General features: G+C 31.9%; 1 protein-coding gene across 2 annotated transcripts in view; it reads right to left on the bottom strand.

The window, feature by feature from the left end:
- Positions 1-423: 423 nt before the first annotated feature.
- LOC125076019 (bestrophin-4) overlaps positions 424-20,410 on the bottom strand; it is a 76,536-nt gene continuing 56,549 nt past the window's right edge. For both annotated transcript variants that reach the window (XM_047687946.1, XM_047687947.1), the window contains 8 exons: positions 10,104-10,233; positions 9,616-9,854; positions 4,112-4,240; positions 3,799-3,906; positions 3,170-3,400; positions 2,551-2,815; positions 1,672-1,971; positions 424-1,350 (listed from right to left, as the gene is read on the bottom strand). In XM_047687946.1, the coding sequence (XP_047543902.1) occupies positions 1,097-1,350; positions 1,672-1,971; positions 2,551-2,815; positions 3,170-3,400; positions 3,799-3,906; positions 4,112-4,240; positions 9,616-9,854; positions 10,104-10,233 (1,656 nt within the window). In that variant the 3' untranslated portion in view covers positions 424-1,096. The remainder of the gene's footprint in view (positions 1,351-1,671; positions 1,972-2,550; positions 2,816-3,169; positions 3,401-3,798; positions 3,907-4,111; positions 4,241-9,615; positions 9,855-10,103; positions 10,234-20,410) is intronic.

The raw sequence follows: 20,410 nt of genomic DNA, 5'->3' as shown, positions 1-20,410 counted from the left end.
TGAATCAGTGTGAACTTTTTTATATTACCAGAATTTTATTTAACGATTTTAAAAACGACTTGTTTTTAAAATGTGTTTTGCCATAATAAAATTAAACATTTTTTAGTTTTCGTTTTATTTTGTAACTAGGCACTTAAAAAATTTTTTTATGGTTAAAGGTGATGATTCGTGTGAACATTTTATTAATTTCTGCAATACTTACTGTTACCCAAGTTAGAAAAAAATATTTGAAGGAACTAAGCACGGATTATTAACAAAAACAAAATAACTATAGTATAAAACTATACTATTAGTTATTTTGTGTTTGTTAATAAGAGAAAATATCATGTAGTATTTTAGTGATGAAATTCTGGTGTAAGGACGAATTTTCTGTTGTAAATGTTGTGAAATAATGTGAGATTAGAATTAAAAAATATATTGTTGGTAAATTATATTAATCTTTTCGATTTCGGGATAATTAACAATGTAAAAAAGGAAGTTTAAATAAAAATAAAATAGTATACACTAAAATGAATTTATACAAAGCTATATAATTCAATCCCTGTTTGTGCGTAAATTCAATATTTGTAAATACATAGGGTACATAAAATTCGACTTAATAATAACACACATTAAATTTCTATTACATAAAACTCTTTTTCTTCAGTCAAAATAACATTCTGTACATAGATAAACATAAGAATAGTGATTACATATTTAGCACCACCTTTAATGGACGGATTTCGACGCTCAAAGCAACTTTAATTATAGTGATGCTAATCGACCACCTAATATAATTATATTAAAATTCATCTATAATTATTTATACACACTGTCTACTTCCCTATGGTAAAATCCAGTCGCTAGAGAGCTGGACAGACGATGTAGCGATTTCTTTCCGCTTAGTCCGAGGTTTTAGAGATTCCGTGGTAGCTTGAGTATGATGGCGGAATGCCAAGAATAGCGATCAACGCTTTCAACAGATAGAGCGAACGAAAACATAACACTACCTTAAACGAAACTTGACACTTAGTTTTGTCATAGCAACGATTTTTTTTATAACACTAATAACACATTTTGTTTCGTTTGCCTTCGTTCGTTCTGTCTGCAACTGGCCTTACACGTAGACTTCTCCTCGCTTGGAACCGTTTGGTTTTCTGTTGAATTCTGGCGGTGTTCCGGTTCCACTATGCTCACTATCCCTGTCTGATGGAATTTCCGTTACCGTCGCTCTTGGTATAGGCGGTGTGGTACGATCAATCCTCGGAGTCGATGGGGCTGATCCATTTACTAAAGTCAATTGAGAGACACCTATAGGTGACAAAGTGACTGGCGACACGACAGGAGCAGCTGCCAGCATCGGCGTCATACCTGTTACAATTAAATTAAATTTACAATCAGGCTTTATAATAAAGCATATTTATTGGGGTTTGGATGTTGTGATTATTCTAATTTCATACATAATCGATTGATCAATTTAATACTTAATGTTTTGGATCTTTGTCTCATTGTTTATGAAGATCTTTGCAGCGACTCACTGAGAATACCAGACGATAACAAAAACAAACTAAATACAATCAAATTCTTTGTTAGTTCGTTTCGAATCAGTCATTTACTCGAAAATATTTATTAATCAACATTCATAAATATTTTTGAGTTTATTAACAAACATAACAATCAATCATTGAGTACCTTGTGCTAAACCTGGTGACAGAACAGCTTGGGCTAATGCCGTGGTTCCCGGCTGGCCGGCGTGCAACGTATTATTCACAGATCCACTGTCCAGTTCTTGTATTGGTGATAATACCAGCGCCCCAAGTACCGGTACCTCGTTCTGATAACCTTGATGGGCCATAATTACCCCCATATTTTGCATGCCCATGGCTATCCTGTTCTCACGGTCCATTATTTCTTTTGTAACGTCTGGAGTTGGGATACGAGGTCGATTACGAAGAGTAATAGGTATCGCGGATCCGTTGCTTTTTTGGCCACCTGTGACATATGGTATAAAATATAACTGTCGATTTTCAAATTTTATTTCATTACTTCATTATATATAATAAAATTATTTCTTTTGTAGAACTTTTACGAATAAATTTAAATAAAAATATAAGGTTAAATAATTATATATCTAAGCTTAAGATCTTTTATTGTATAATCCCATAAATTTAGTTACTCTTGTTAACTTCATAGAATTTTTTAAATTGTTTTTTTTTTTTATCTATAAGTTTTCGTTTGTTTTGCAATTCAAGCCCTCGGGATAATCCCTGTAGATTAACAACTCTACCTGACCTGTTATCTGTATAATATAATTGAATTCTGAATATTTCTTACAGTAGTTTAATTACTTGCCATTCATATTTTTGCATTTTAAGACATTTATATTTATATTTTGCAATTTAAGTAATAAGTTAAGCAATGACAAATATTATTTTGCAATGAAGGAACATTTGGAAATAATCTGTTTAAAATACATATCTCACGTATATAACCTTAAAGTTAATATTCTATCACTACTAATTAACATACAAATTTATGTTTGAAATATTAAAATAAATAAGCTTTGATCACCATGTTTGGAGTTCTGGCGATGCTGTCCTCTGCCAGACTTTCTGCCAACCAGCCTCTCATAGAGCGACATTTTATGGTGTTGCTGTGGTACTCCTACTGGTTGGCCTGCCTCCGGGCTAGAGTACACAACAGAGTTATGACGATTTCTCCCAAACAATCCCCCTGATGAATACGCTGTAGAAGCCGACCGCACCGAGCCCATTCTTGAGATTTGTCTTTGAAACCAATTTTTACGTCGCTCTACCAATGGTGTATCCACACTTTCCTAAAACACAAATAAATAAATTTTAATATAAACTAACATGAGAACAATCCACACTTCCAAAATCCAATGCTATCGTTATTAAATTCAGTTTGTCTCGAAGTTTATATTACATACGTGTACAACTTTAGCTTTATCTATCAAATAATATTAAAAAAACATCATAAATGGATGAAATTGTGATCAAGTTGTTGGTATTCGTGGTCATGGCCCTTAAGTTTCAAAACATATTTAGTTGTCTTGTATTGACTTGATGATAAGTTTTGTGAACGGCTGAACAAACATTTACTATTTTTAACAACATCAATTTTATTCGGTAATCGGTTCATGCACGATATTAATATTTTAATTACTGACGTAATCAGCGTAGGTTTCATCGTGGCTTTTCCTCGGAGCTTGTACATTTGCATAAACCGCATCTTCCGCTTTCACTTTGTAATGGTCTGCAGAACAAGGGGGTTCGTGACGTCGGTAGTGTTCGGAGGCCACGGTGTATGGCAAGTCTTTGGGAACTACCTCTTCCCAGTATTGGTCCTTTAGCAGTTCAGGATGTTCTTCGTGCATTTCATCGACTATCATGTACGCTGCCTGAAAATAAAAATAACAGAATATTTTAATATAATTACCTAGATACCTAGAGACGATTATTTACTTAAACATATAATGGTCAGGTCATTTAAATTACAAACGTATAAATTTTGACCGCTTCGATTCTTTAGCGTTTTCTTAGGTCAGGATAATTTATTTACGAACAGGTGGTAGTTGTTAATCTGGTTATCAGTAAGTAAGTTTATAATACCTTTGTATCGAATATAGAAGATTTAATTAGATAAATACATAATTTATATTACAATGAATATATTACAAAAGCTTGAGGACTTTTGAAAGCGAAATTGCTTGCATGTAATAGAAACATACTTAATTTTTAGTCTCATTAAAATATTAGAAAGGCCCTAAAATAATTACTATTTACTTTTATTATTTACCTTTATATGTCTGTCTATGAGCCAGTTAAGTTCGATATCGTCGTCGTCTTCACCGAAAGGATTGATAAGAACCTCAGCTACTTTCAGCCACCCCACGTAAAAACAAAACTGAAACGTAGATAAAATATTCATGGTAACATTTAATAAAATCATAATTACTATCAATAAGAAATATATCTTGAACTTATTTAATTCAGCCATTTTATAGACACAAACGTTGATAACTTATTCACACGATGTAGGGAACATATTTAATAATAAATTAAAAACTTAAAACTATCTACATTTAATTTCTCGAGATCTTGCTAAGTACCTGTAAGGCTGTAAATAGAGGGAAGTACACGTCAGGTTCGTATTTAGATGTACTGCCGGGCGCTGGTGGTACGAGTTGCCTTCCCATCAGAGCTGCTACGAAGTACGTATATAGAGCAAGAGTCACCACCTGTGAACAGTTCTTGTCAAATATACACAATCTATACTCAATAACAAAAGTATTACAGGGGCACCTTCGTTAATTTATTGGTAATAATTTATCTATTGATATTCATTTTATAAATAATTATCATACTGATTACCTAACAATTAGTGGATATTATTCTACTAATACAGCAACAGAAGCAGTTTCAGTTACGAATTTTTAAAAGACAATGTTGATATGTCAACCAGATACATATGTGTATACGATAGCGACTCAAATTCAGCTAAATAAATTATTTCTATGTGTACCGTATGAACTTCTCGAAAAATGTTGTGGATTTCTTGTTCAAAAACGTAAGGAAGTTGTTACATGACATTTTTTCCTCACTAAGGATCTACATGTCTAAGGATTGACATGCTTTTCGAGGCGTAACGTGAGGCGTTCGAGTGTAAACACTTTCAGTTTCAAGACAAAAATTCTAGTAACCTTTAATTAGCCTGATACTGATTAGGCTTACACCAAGAACCACATAAATCAATAATAAAAAAAAAACACAGAGAACAAATACTTCTTGACGAAATATTATCAGTGTCTACTCCTTACGTCAAAGCCGTTTGCATGAAAGGCGTCATAACAAAAACATTTGAAATGATGTACTGAGATAATGATAAAAAACGGTACATATTTAAGAATGAAAATATGTTTAACGAGAAAACGCAACTCGACTTTACTATTAGGCAGAGGAAATTATAAGTCATGACGATATGATGACTTGTTAATATTATTAACATTGTAGAGGACAGTTAGAAAATTGATCCAAACATGCCTATACTTTGAGAGGAAAACCACGAATAGATGATACGCAAAAAAATAATACAAAATGTAATTTATTTGTCAAGGCAATACTGAATAAAGACCTCAGTGGTAAGTACTCCATCAACACGCTTTAGAGACGTAATGTTTGAATATTATAGATATAAAAAAGAAAGAAATGTAAACAAATGCAAAACTTTTTAGTAATCATTCACCGTACTCGGTCTAAAATAAGATATTCTTATAAAGATAAAGACGTTCGATGTTTATATTTAATGTCTCTTCTAGATGTATGATAGCGCATGTTTGTTTTTACTTTTTAATTATTTTTTATTACGAAGGCAAATAAATAACGAATCCATTCTTAAATTTAAATTAAAAACATATGATAAATTTTTTGCACACACTTACTATGACTAACTCACCAAACTGTTTATAAAATTACACTATGACCTTGGTCTAAAACTAAAATTTTATAAGATAAATTGCTTTTTAACCCGTTTAAAAATTACAAAACCATTTAAATACAAACTAAGCTATTTTTTACAGTAATTAAAAACAATATAGAAAAATTAATTTCAAAATGTTATTATGAGAAAATAAAAAAGAAAAACATCAAATAAGGACAGTAAAGTAAAAAGACCTCTCTTGTTGTTTCCAAAAAACAAGATGGAATTTTATTATTAGATTTATACTTATATTATAAATGCCAAAGTAACTCTGTATATCAGTTTGTTACGCTCTAACGGCCAAACCACAGTATCGAATTTGATGAAATTAGCTTGAAGTTCAGGAAAGGAGACATTTTTATACCTAACACCCGACAACCAATCCCTAAAACGCGAACAAATCAGCGAGCAACAACGTTAGCCAATATATCTTTTTACAATAGATTTTGCTAAAATATTTCTAAACTAAAATCTTACATGTCAGTGATTTGTACGTATGATTATTGACTATAAATAAGACACAACGGTCGCATTATTCAAATAACTCATACAACAGTGGTTATATTTATTCATACATCTTTATCTATTTATAAACCGAGTTTTCCTCCTTATCACAAAACCTATAACGATTACCGCAGATGCGATTCTCACGTAGTGGTTTATTGCGCGAATACAGATTTTCCTATTCATTGTAAAACTCGGCTTGTGTTATTAATCTTATAAGTCGCATATGTTCGCAGATCACGTTTACCTGTGTTGCTATATTTTTAATTTTAATCGGTACAGCACAGCATTCTGGTTGTAATCTTTTATATATTATTTTCACATAACTATACAAAGTAAACTCGCGTTTAAAAACTCGAATAAGTCCAGTTATTGTGATGTTATTTTAAAATTTAGTTATTTTATCAATTTTTTTGTACTTAAATAAAAGTAATACATTATTTCAAAGTAAAATGATGTTGATTTATTTTGAAGGATGACGATATTTGACACAGCTAATTTTTATTGATTCTAGAAAGATATTCTGTCAAATGGCTACCTCATAGTAATTTCATCCTCGTTCAAAATCACTGGCACTGCAGGAAGTAAAATCCCTACACTGAAGCAATGCGTCGTAAAACATTTTATCTAAGATGTTATTATCATCATATACACTACACTGGCGCACTAATCCTTTAAATCACACAGCAAGACAAATTGTTGATTTCACCGAGCAGGTAAAGTACAAAGCTCGGTAAAAATTTATCTTATTTGGTAGTTAAAATTTAATAAATATATCCTTAGGTATGTTTACTAATTTTACAAGATTATTATACTAGAATATGTTTAAATAAATCTAATGCTTTACTCTCAATATCCCATGCGACGGCAAATCCGATACGACCGGAATGAGTTCTGGCGCAGGATTCTACGTTCTTTCGGAAGCCAACAGCCAAACTCGGGACTGTTACTGCGAATTTTGTCTCCAGAAAAATCGTTTACCTGGGCGTATAGTTTAGCATACAAACGTGCTATGGGTACAAAAACATGTCTACGGAAACTATCGTAGTCTGCCCTAGATGTTGTACGAACTCCTCGGTAGGGCGGTCCTGGTAGTAAGAACCCAAAATCAGTTTCTAATTAGACCACCAGTTGTAATAGTACGATTTATCAGATACCAATCAGAGTTGATATTAGTTATATGGTAGAATTTAAATCCTGAATTAGTGCTAAATTTACTTGCTTAATACAGAACACAATGTCTGTTCTGCTCTTAAAAACTTAAGCAAATAAAGTAGATTTAGACACGTCTGCTACAGATGTATGTTTTTATTATTTCGAATGATCATTACAATGAAATAACTAGAATTGAACTTTGGAGCTAATAATTTACAACTCGTAAAAGCTATTAAAATCTTGATTTAAAAAAAAACCTATACTCTATGGAGGCTATCATTATTATGGTATTATAAAAAAAAAACCTGATTCTACGCGCAACAAACACTTGCTGTATTACAAGGTTAGGTTTTAAAAAAAATTAAATATATCTCTATCGATGTTATTATTGAATGATATACAATGCTTAATCGACTATTCCAACAACACGAGATGAAATACAAAAAAAAACAACTCCATAAAAAGTAATCTAAAAACAAAAAACAAAAAAAACTGGTTTGTCATTAGTGTAGTGTAAAACTTTAACTTCATCGCGATTTTATTATTTAAACGGGAAACTGGAATAAAGAAGAAGAGAACCGAGTTCTGCGAGACTAAACTCTGCCTTTGACTTTGACTTTGACAATTGCATAAAAGTGTATATAGTAAGTATTGCAGCTAGAGGAGTTTACTGTAAATGAGCGTGAGTTAGTGGTTTTACATATAATATTTTATTTTATGGAGTACCCTAACTTCAAAAGACGTCATATTTACAATAATATGAGTATTACTTCAATCAATATTATTTCTTAAGGATAAATCTTAGTCGGAACAATAATGAAATAACTAGGAAAACAATGTTTTTTTTTTAAATTACAGACTTCATTTTTGATTCTATTTTTTTGGGTTGATCTGTTCGCATGTTTTGTTTAGTAAAAATAAGTAATACACTTCTATACTAGCTTTATTTTAAATTAAGAGCCTACTCGAATGAAGCATGCGAATTTAATGCGGAAGAATTACAATTACTGATCCGATTTTAGCAAATCAAGGATTATATATATTTAGCTACAATATAGAAGTTTTTATCCAGTTGTTCAATGGACTGTGTCTTTTCCTATCCATTAAAATATTATATAATTGTTTTAACTGTCAATAAAATAATTAAAGTACAAATGAGCAGGTACACATGATAGATGTCCTCAAAATGGATCTTAACTTTTTTCTCTAATCGCACCCAAAGGTATAGAAAAAGTCTTATTAAACAAGTCAAATATGGTCGCACTAGTGTCGTGAACGGCCACGTGAGATTCGCTTAACAAATAAGTGGGAAGTAATATGAATACAGTATACTTGATGATTTTTCCGATTATTATTAGTCATTGTCGTAAGATTACTTAGTTATTGTGTCTATATAATATATACCTATTAACCTTCTGGCCTCTGAAATGTAGGAAATATGTTTCGATATAAAAATGACTTTTCGCACTCAGGTGAGAAGTTAAATGTAAATGAAGAAGTACGGATACTAGTTCATTTATTTTTAATTTATTTCATTCATATATATACGTCCCCAAAATTTCTTTTTATTTTTAATTCGCTTCGTGTGTAATATCCTCGTCGGTAGCTTATAAGATTGGACTGAAAGCCTTGGTCCTGCGCCTGATGTCTATCCTCAGACTGTGATGCAGTAGAAGTGCACTTGTGTTTGAGCATAGACAAGATATAATATATCCCGACTTGAGAGAATTACAATTAAAATAAATAATATAAAAGATAAGACAGACATACGATAAAACAAATATTTACAAGGTTAATTCAGTTGCTGTTTCTGGGTTGACTGTTTTTCGTGTGTTATAAGTTTAAAATACGGACACAACAAATATATTCCTATCGTTCGATAAATATCGAATGAATTTACTCAATCAGTTACGAGCGGAAGTCAATTCTTTGTGTTCACGATTCTGTACAGCTTCAATGTATTGGTATAATGAAAACCTTAATATTTTTGGTAACAGATGTTAAGTTTCTAGTTCATTATTACTATTTTAATTTTATAACTACTTTACGACTATTTCAAAGTTTCTACTTCAACTTCCAACACAAAAGGATTTTTTTGGGCTCGATTTATTTATGACAAGACGGGCCACAAAACCCTACCTAGTATCTACCTAGTATCTAATTGTACTTTTGGAAAATGCTATTTTGGCGTTTAAGCTTTTCTTCAACCCCATTAATGAGCTGTATTTATAATTAATATCGGCCTCCGCAGTGAAGCAAAACACCGTGAGGCAATTGGCACGTGTCGGAAAAATATCCTGCCACGTGTATATTTACTAAACTCTAGTGGATTGGAGTGGTGGATAGAAATATATAGACGCCTTTTCGAAGGGGGTCGTCATCGTCGTCACTATCGCAAATTAAAAGATATTATCTTTTAATTTGCGATAGTATAGACTGGTTGTTAAAATTCAGATACAGCAAGCAACATTTACTAGCCTGTGTATAGACGAGAGGTACGCACACGGTGTCGTACCCGATAAGAGCTCCCAAGCGTCTCCTTATGTCAGAGAGCTCGACCAACAACGTCTGTACGATGTGGTCGCTCGTTATAAGCCCTTCTTTCCGCGCCCTGTTGATGATGTTCGTCGCCCAAACCAAGGGCATCCAATATTTCGACATCGGACTCTTGCCGTCCATTTTCTCGAATACCTTCCTCTCGCTTTCAAGCATCAAGCCTGAAAGAGAAAGATGGTAACGTGATATTTCCAAAATAAAATGCTTCCATATAAAAAACCCTTAATTTAGTCATAAATGTTTCTCTAAGTTCTTCATTGCAATTAAAAACATCCAACACGAGGCAAACTTGAAGCCTCTATCTACAATTTTAATAACTGACATTCCCCACATTCAACAAAGTTTTATTAATACAATTACATATTTCTATAAAGCTAATTAAAATCGCAGTATGAATTATTTGATCTCACCTGAGTCGACGACGTGTTGCCACGTGGGAAATCGTCTTTTAACCCTGAGCGATACTCTCTGCAAGGTGATCACGTAGGCCAGGATTGCATATCTGACGATATTCCTTCTCATCAGGCGTCCTGTTTCGTCCTGCAACCAAAATAAACATCACTCAACATTTATTAATTTACGCATCAAACGCCAGCCTTAAATATGTAGCAAATAAAACGTTAAACACAGATATAATTTCGGGGAAATCGCTTAGAATGGGTTTCCACGCTGTCTATATCACATATCTATTCAGAGAATATTTTAAACAAAGCCTCGTCAATAATCAAATAGTTTCATCGATAAAGGGGGAGACCGGGGTTAGTTGGAGTAAGCGGTCGGTAGACTAACTGTCAATAACTCTATAAAGGGGTAGAGACTTTTGTTGCTTTAATTTATGCATTAGTAGTGATCTAAAAATATTTGTTTTGAATATATAAGCGTCACAAAATTTTAAGTTAACCTTTAACCGATCTGTAGATTCTAACGAGAAGAATTTTTAATAAGGTTTTTTTTTACTTATTGATTGGCAAAGCTAAAAATATTGGAGGATATTATAGAACTCTACACTCTGATCGTTCATTAGAAAATACCGCGTCGCGGTGGAACGTAGTTTTCGTGTGGTGATACACTTATAGGTTTAAACGACAAGTGAAATTCTACTTTCGCATATCGCACAGTTGAATACAAAAAAGGCGAGTGTAGCTGTTTGACTGATTAGTTTTGATGTCGGATGATAATTCACTCCACTCAAATCAACGTATTCTATACTAATATTATATATGTGAAAGTAACTTTGTCAATATGTCTGTTACGCTTTCACGAGCAAACAAATCACTAAATTATGTATTGTAATTAGTTGTTTAACTTCCTCAAAATAGATAAAATCTTTATTCAATACTTGCCCACGTTTGGAGAGGCAATCATAGGTTCGATTCGTATTGTCATCGTATGTACGATTTATACGGACGCGCCCTTTAAAATTCTCACGGAAAATTTAAAAAACGCAAAATAAGTATTGTTGATTTGTTATTATTAAAAATATAAAATACAAGAGTGAAGAATATTTATGATTCTTTTTATATAATTAATAAATTTAATATTATTTATGTTATATATATTTATATTTATTTATATAATAGTTTGTAAAAGTCATTTTTAGTATGTAGATAACTTATCAGGACTTTAAGCAGGTTCACAAAGATACTTTAATCCTTTTCGTATTCATTTGTTTCGATTTTCTATATGCATTCGGACTGGCAAATGGGTTACCTAATAGTAAGTGGTCACCACTAATCTCCATTGAAACATAACCAATCATTTAATCGTAAATGGACCACCAACTGGTAACTAAGATGTTATGTCTCTTGTGCCTTACACTGGCTGAATCACACTTCAAACCGGACACAACAAAACTAAATATTACTGCTTGGCGGTAGAATATATCATGACTGTATGATACCTACCCAGACGTGCTTGTTGAATTATATATTTCACATATCAAGCTTGTACTAAATCGAACAATGCTTACAACAAAAATTAATGAACTGAATCAAAGTAATAACTAAACCCGATTTCTTATGAATTTTGTTTTAAACTTAATGACGTCGGATATTGAATATGGACGAAATTAGCTGCCTATTATATAAACCGTTCAAAAAATATTTCGTAAAATTATCCTCTCAACTATTTCGTATTCAGAGTTTTTGTTGTTTTAAACTGAACAAGTTTGGTGTAAAAACGTGTCGATCATTTTATTTGCGTGATTATAATATTCAGCAATTGCGACGTAATGCGTCGTCTTATGTAACATTGTTGTCGCGAATAAATCACAATACTATAACCATTTATTTCTCTATCATCGTAGAACATTAATAATTGACAATTATATTTTTACGTAATAGTTGACTATTGCAGAAAAATGCATTCGCTTACTTTATCGCAAGCGTATATTAATAGTCATTCCGTTATAGATATTGTTATGTTATCATTTTAAATCAAAGTCGAGTCAAAGTCAAAGGTGTTTATTATTTAACATAATGTTGCTAGTTCTGAAAATTATAATGTAAATTTTATAAATAAAAATTACTCGATAATATTTTTTTTTAATACACGTTAAGAAACTACCTAATATTATCCGTGTATAAATAACCTTGTTTTTGGGAAGTACACCTGTTAAAACACTATGAAAATATAATGTCTAAACATTATAGTATGTTTAAATCGAGTTTGTACGAAAGATAAACAAAGAAATATTCGATACGATCAATATCCTATTAATTTATTTTAAAAAAAATAAAGTGTTATAACCTGACTTACACAGTTATATATAATAAGTATTAAATTACTAATAAGTCATTGGAATAAATATAGATTTACAAAGTCATTGGTCAACTCCATATTGACTTCCGCAATTTAACAATCGGCATTGATACGTATTTATAAATAAGGGTATATTTGTACACTAAGTCATGTTGTCATTGTATGAAAATTGAGTCCAATCAGCCTAATGAACTTTGCTTGTTGTTATTTTTTTTGGTCCATTAATATTTTATTAAGTATAGTAGTACATAAAAATGATTATTATTACATTACCAGACTTCAAAATGGAAGCCTGGTAAGTTGTGCTGTAATAGATTTACATACGAATTACATATATATAATGTAAAATAGATAAGTAGAGTAACAGCTTGTAAATAACCCACTACTGGGCTCCCTTTTGATGAGAAGGTTTGGATCGTATTCCACTTCGCTGCTCTAATTGGTCGGGTTGGTGGATAAACATGTAGTCGAATTTCATTGATATTAGATATATGCCGGTTTACTAAAGATGTTTCCCTTCACCGTCGAACATGAGATGAATTATAAACACAAATTAAGCACATGAAAATTAGCGGCGGTTTGAACCCGCAATCATTACTTAAGATTCACGCGTTCTAACCACAGGCCCATAATTATGATAAGCTAATATTTTTTATTCTTGCAAAAATATTTTATTATAGTATACATAAAAGATGATTATCCTTCACAATTAAAACATTAAACTGTAAGGGGAAAGGATCAAGGCCTGTATTTGTAGTTAACTCGATTTGTTGAAAACAAAAATTAATATACAATATAACCACCTCTGGATTTGACAGCCAACCGGATTGACCTACAACTAGAACATGACATGCATAACTAATCGTCACCCACTGGGAATTAGTTAAGACTTCGCCTATCACGGTCGAAACGAAATACCTACCTGAGAGTAAACGCGGTCATCGAGGAATTGTTAGTATAAAGTTACCTCGAGGTTTGTCCCAAGATTGACTTCGGCATATTAAAAGAGCCCAAACACATAAAAACTTCAAATATGTCTCTATTAAAACCACAGTTTGTTCTACGAAAATAATGTTTTTGTTCAACAAGGATCAAAATCGTAAAAATAAAAAACAATACATAAAAGAATAAGATTTTTTTTCTCTTGAATGTCGTGTAACCATTACGTTGTAAGGTCCCTTTCACATGTCTCGTGCTAATTTTGATATTCCAGACTGATTCCTCGTAGATGACCATTCTCGTCGAAGACACATATTATGACTGATTAACACATATTATGTAAAAAACTGTGCGATACTTCACATGTACATGCGCAAACACTCAGGGGATAGATTCCCTCATTCTACTAATTTGATGAGTTGGCAAAAGACTTGTCTAGAGAAATCAGTCCTATCCTAAGATGCTTTCCAGCCGTACAGAAGTAGCTGTGTAGAATTTCTTGACAAATAACCTCAATCAAAATTTTATTAGTGGCCCAATCCGGGAAGAAATTTATTAACAAATTTTAATTTTAAGACATTTGAGATCTGGCAGACTTGAAGGCCTATAGTAGATTCACGAGACAGTTTATACCCGTAGTAGAATATTCGAAAACAGAATCTAAAAATCGACATGTTATCAATAATTCCTGTACATAAGCCGTAAAAATTTTCAGTTGTAACATATTTTCACGCCAACATTTAAACAATAGCTGAAGTATAGTTTATGTAACGTGAAACAAAGTCTCAATACATTTTGTTCATAACAAACGGCTTGAGGAAAACCTTAGAATCAGCCACGCGGCGTGAGATCATGAAGTGTGTCGAATCGACAACCAGCCACTCTATAAACAGCGTATACAACGCAGAACGCTCTTTGTATTTATTGCTGAATGGACATGGCTTTTTACAATAATTTCGCAATATTTTAAATGTATTGTCTAATTGTATTTAATGATTAACGACAAAGAACAAAAATGTCTCTTTAGAGAAGCATTTAACGCGTTTCCAACTTTTCAGAAAATCGTCGACAATATCTTAATGCAATTTAATTTAATGAAATTTTGCCAGAAAATTATGTGACAACACAAAATTGGTCAACGCTGGCAACTTTTGTAGTGTTGTTTTAATATAATAAAAAATTAAAGGCTTAAAATTTTCATTCATCAATTTTAATACAATCTATGTGAATGTAAAATGGAATGTTTGTCCTTCCTTGAAGTCTTAACCTTACAAACTAAAGACGAACAAAGACAAAGAGTGAAACTCTGATGTTCTTCAGTTCTGTTTGAACCGATCCGCGTAACAGGAAACTTACCATAGACAAAGTTAGATTCCTGGAAAGTATGAGACTACCCCTTTGTGACTTCAAACAGGTCAGATACAGGTCTGTGTTATCGCAATGAATTCCATTAAATTTAAATGCAACGGTGATAGGAAAAAACATCACAAACGTCAGATGTCACAAGTATTCCTAGGATTATAAACCTTTCAAAACCACCTATTTAGCTTTGTGGTTTTGCGAAAAGTTATTTTATTCTAATGCACTATAAATATACGTTAGTAATATAATTTAACCCGCGGTGTAATGAAGTTCAGTGAAGTACATACAAACCATTGCAGATAGTTCATTATAGTAAAATCAAGTTTTGAAAAAGTATAAAAGGCAGCACTCACTGCCCTCTCTTCCATTGCTAGAAATAATTGAGAACGCATAATTCCACTAGATACGCGGGCTAATTACCTACCTACATTTTCTATTATTTTCATTGATTTATTACATTTTTTTATATGAGCACGTGATATTTTTTTGTGTAATTAAATTAAATATAATAATTTTTTCGTGTGATAATAAACACGTAAAGAAATTTCATCAAGTAAGAACATTATATTAAATTGTTTTTATATCGCTATTATTTTAACTATACATAGCAGTTGAAACGATGACCAGAATAACAGTCACGTACGCGCAACCATTGTTCTTTTTTCATGATGTCGTAATCAATAAATAAAAGACGGGTCCGACGTGTTCTGTGCAAAAACTAGTCAATATGTAGCGATCGCCTCAGTGTAATCGGTCATTTTAATAAATACATATTTTTATTTAATTATAAATCTTATTGCATGTGACATAAATGTTATGTTTGTTTAAACGTAATACCGTAACGAATCCTTTCTAAAAGCCCCTTATCGTCTGACGTGGTAACATTCGCTTCAGTACCTACATACGGCTGAATAAAGGCAATAAAATGCGCTTTAATGACCAGTAATTATTATAACTAGAATCTTATGCACGATGGAACGTTACTAATAAAAATGATATAATTATCTTAGTACTGTTAGACGCAAAATATTTGTAAGGTTTAGTGCAAATGTGTGTCAAGTCAGTTTGACGTGAAGTCTACAATATGAATGAATAGTATGATGAAGTCAAAACCTAAGCATATTTTGCCAGAAGATATGATTATTTTGTTTACATTAATTAATTGAATATAATATCATTAATTTAATTTTGTACACGAATATCAAAAAGATGACGACACTTTAAACAAATGACCTTAAACCTGAATTCTAATTGGTCCCATTGGAACGATTACCTATTACAAATTAAACGGACTTTTATTTTGGTAAACTAGTATCAGATGTTAGCTTTATTTCGGATATAGTGGTTTTTCTTCGATTTGAATTCGGTTTCAATTGATTGTAAATAAATCCTTGATTTTTTCCACACTTTTTCCAATATATAATACAATTTATTTTTTTAATATTTAAATGTGATATCGTTGTTATTAATCGTAATCGCTTCTTTCAATTATAACGCTAACAAAGTTGACACACAATAGTAAATGATATACGATACGACGTTATGAGCACACGGGATGTCAACTTTAGCTTGTCGTTTAATAATTATAGATCAATTCACTCACAAAGACGCGCCCCTCCGTTACACGTTAAATTAGTATCGGCGTGCATTATTATGAGTAAGAATCGCTCGTGCTTACAAGATATCATAGTGTGCGTGAGACGACTAAGAGTAGAGATAGCATAAAAATCCAAATTTGATTATATTCGTTAAGTTTATTTTTTTAGAAATTGATCTGAGGTCGAAAATCGGTAATGACCGACTAAGTAATGACTTAGCGTGTATTCGCAAAGAACTCTTCCAATGAATCACGAATCATTTATTCATTAAACTCCTAATATAATCAACGCACAAAATGTTTGGCAGTTTCGAATTTTCACGTATTAGTTTTGGAGATTATTGATGAAGAGGCTTTTTGCAAGGCTGTCAGAGTAGGTACGGTCTCTTAGTATTGTTGTATTTCGGTTTGAAGTGTGAGTGAGCCAGTGCCAACTACAGAAACAAGGGATAGAGCATCATAGTTCCCAGTGATGACTACTTACTGATTTTACGTTATTTGTACAACTATTTTCACCTAGCCACGACAGTTTCAAGCGATTTTCTAGCGATTCGATACGTAGGAATAAAAATAATTATTCAGTTTATTTTAGTGCAAATTTACGAGCGTCAATCATTAACAATGCGTGTAATATAATATGACCGTATGTCTACATTAGATATGTTTTCGAATAATTAATATTACAATCGAGTATAAAACGTTAAATATAAATAGATACCAATGGCAATAATTAGACTGCATTTGAAAATTCACAGACATGATTTATTATTGACTCATAATTAGAATTGATTTAATGATACTTTACATTGTGCCTATAAAATACTTACTGCCAGTTCTAGTTTTCACGAATGCTCAGGAGATAGACATCGTATCGCAGACGTTTTTTGATCACTGTATTTTATCCGTAGAATTGACTTTTCGTATGTAACCTATGCAAATTTTCACAGATTTATAGCATGTAACTTGCTAGTAATTGATAATCACTGTGACCACCAACTGGAGTACCAAACAATCAACTTGGACATATTGGTCAAATATGGTAAATATAATGACAAAGTACTTTCTGAGGTTACCTCAGTACAGAACTGCGGGCGACATTTTATTATACGCATAGATGTGGATGTACTATCATTACGTGGAAATCGATATGTGTATGTACATTGTATTAAACGTTTACGGTGATTAAGGCGTGGGAAATTGTTGCAGTTGTTGAAAAGAAAACTGCATTTTCAAATTTATTCTATTTCCTAGTCCGAGGGGCTTACAAAGCTGGGGCGATTTAGTACTTGAGGGTCCATTTTCAATTGAATAAATAATTAAAAGCTTCCTTAAAGTAGTGAGCTTCGTTACTGGAATTATATAAAAGCGAATATGATAGCAAGCTTCGTAAACTTCAGGTAAGTTTCTTTACTTAATATTACGTTTAAAAAGACTTGTACTGCGACACGTGATTTCTTATGAATGTTTTGAACCAAGTTAAGAAACTTACGTGAAGTTTCCTCTTAATGTTACGTTTAAAAAGACTTGTACTGCGACACGTGATTTCTTATAAATATTTTGAACCGATTTACATATAAAATAAAACATACATCGTAGACTTTTTTAAGAGTAAGGTTTTGGTAAACCTGCCTGTTTAGTATTACTTTATATGTATGGCAATAAAACAAGCTGTATATACAGATTTAAAAAACTACTCGAATTTAAGAGTCTGTCAATTGTTCGCCTGTATTCTTAAAATAAAAAAAATAAGTTAATTCAAATATACATCAAATAATAACCAATGTTGTCAGCGTAACGATTATTCTATTTATAGCTTTGTTCGTATTGATAGCAACATAATTAAAACGACCGTATTAAAAAATCCCTAATATACCTCATACATAACAAATAACATTTTCTCTTTATTTGTTAACAACAAACAGGATATATTTTTAATTGACTCGTATTGGCTCCAACCATATACTTATGTATGCAGATCTTTCCTGTCATTACTCCTTGTAAACTAATCAAAGACTTTTAGGCTCGCGAAATATTCTTTTGATGGTTATATTTCTGCCGTTGCTGACCGAAGAAATACTTTTTCCGAAACTATAAGAACTATACTGTTGAGACTTGGTAGGTAGACGTATTCTGTGAACCGCATCAAAATTTTCATACATAAATATAATTGATAAAAACTGTAAATTTTGGTGGTTTAATTTAAAAACCAATTTAATCAAACCCATATGTGTGGAGTATCTATGGATAGGTCTTCTAAAATGATATTAAGGTTTGTAATATCGTTTTTTTTCTAAGCTGTAGACACTTCCAAATTTTGCGCTGGAGACACTTACAAATTGCTAAAATGTGTGTCCCCCCCCCCCTGGAACTTCTAAAGTAAGAGAATCGTAAAACTAAAAAAAATATATGATGTACAATACCATGCAAACTTCCACCGAAAAATTGTTTACGAACGAGATCTAGTAAATTTTTTTTTTAATACGTCGTAAATCGTAAGTCGCAATTTACCTTTTTTATATTTCATTCAATCAAGTCAAGTCATTTCATAAACATAAACCTTGTTACTTGCTGCTACGGAACCTTTTATGAGCAAGTCCGACTCGCACTTGCCAGCTTTTTTTTAATATAGGTTTTTAAAGATATACAATGGCCTTATAACATACGAATAAATATTCTTATAGACAAAATGAGCTACATAATGAATAAAATATTAACAGGATAGAGGTATTTAAAAAGGATTATAATAATCCGTTAAAATTTAATTTAATAAGCTATAAGCCGTAGGGCTTAATGAATTTATGTAATCAAACAAATGTTGCAATACGGAAATTTTGGTAATTAAAATAAATCTGAATTTTAACAAAATATATTATATAAGCGATAAATATACTATGTTTGCAACTGATTTTTTCTTCCAGTTCTACAGGACCGTGACCGAAAATTGTGAACTATATTTGGCGCCCGTGGGATCACAATAGTATACAAATTTAAATATTTTTAGTATTTGCATTAATACAAAATACATAAATTTTCTACAAGAATTACACGAATTAAGCTTTGATATTTTTTTATTTATGTTTCTACTGACTTCTATTTTAAAATACTTGAATGAATCCTTTTTAATCCCGATCGTGAATCATACTGGCAATTACGACCATGTTCCCTAACGAGACAAATGAAATCGTTATTTTTTTTAATTATTGTACTAATTACCAGCTTCGACTCTTACAATAGAAAATAGAAAATATTCATAATAATATTTATAGTACATTTGATTTTTTAGAGCCGAGATGGCCCAGTGGTTAGAACGCGTGCATCTTAACCGATGATTTCGGGTTCAAACCCAGGCAGGCACCACTGAAATTTCATGTGCTTAATTTGTGTTTATAATTCATCTCGTGCTCGGCGGTGAAGGAAAACATCGTGAGGAAACCTGCATGTGTCTAATTTCAACGAAATTCTGCCACATGTGTATTCCGCCAACCCGCATTGGAGCAGCGTGGTGGAATATGCTCCAAACCTTCTCCTCAAAAGGGAGAGGAGGCCTTTATCCCAGCAGTGGGACATTTACGGGCTGCTAATGCTAAAAAAAAAAAAAATTTGATTTTTGTTGCGTTTGCATAATTTAATTAATTGTATAATCTAATAACAAATAGTAGGTACCTCGCAATCAAACGTATTTTTAATTTTGGTCTTCATTGACAATATTATGCGAGTAAATTTTAGGACTAATAATAATATTGTTTATATTGCCAATTAAATATTAAAAGCTATTTTAGGAGATGTGATGTATTTTTTTCATTTAGCAACACAGACAATTTTTTTTTTGTGAATTCATTGATATTCGTCCTTCAAGGTATGTTATTTATATTCGAAAATACATACTGGTCCAGTGAGAAATATAAACAGTTTCTTAGACCGTGTTTTCGCCCCCATACTCTAACGATGGTTTGCCCCTTGTGCATATGATTACATTGGCTTTCTCACTTACACTAGAAAATAGCAATACAAGATCACTATCTTGTGTCCTCCCACTGATTAGGTATAGTAGGAGGTATC

Source organism: Vanessa atalanta, chromosome Z (genome assembly GCF_905147765.1).
Source record: "Vanessa atalanta chromosome Z, ilVanAtal1.2, whole genome shotgun sequence".
Taxonomy (NCBI): Eukaryota; Metazoa; Arthropoda; class Insecta; order Lepidoptera; family Nymphalidae; genus Vanessa; species Vanessa atalanta.
Note: the sequence above shows the minus strand (reverse complement) of the source record. Positions and strands in the feature narration are given on the sequence as shown.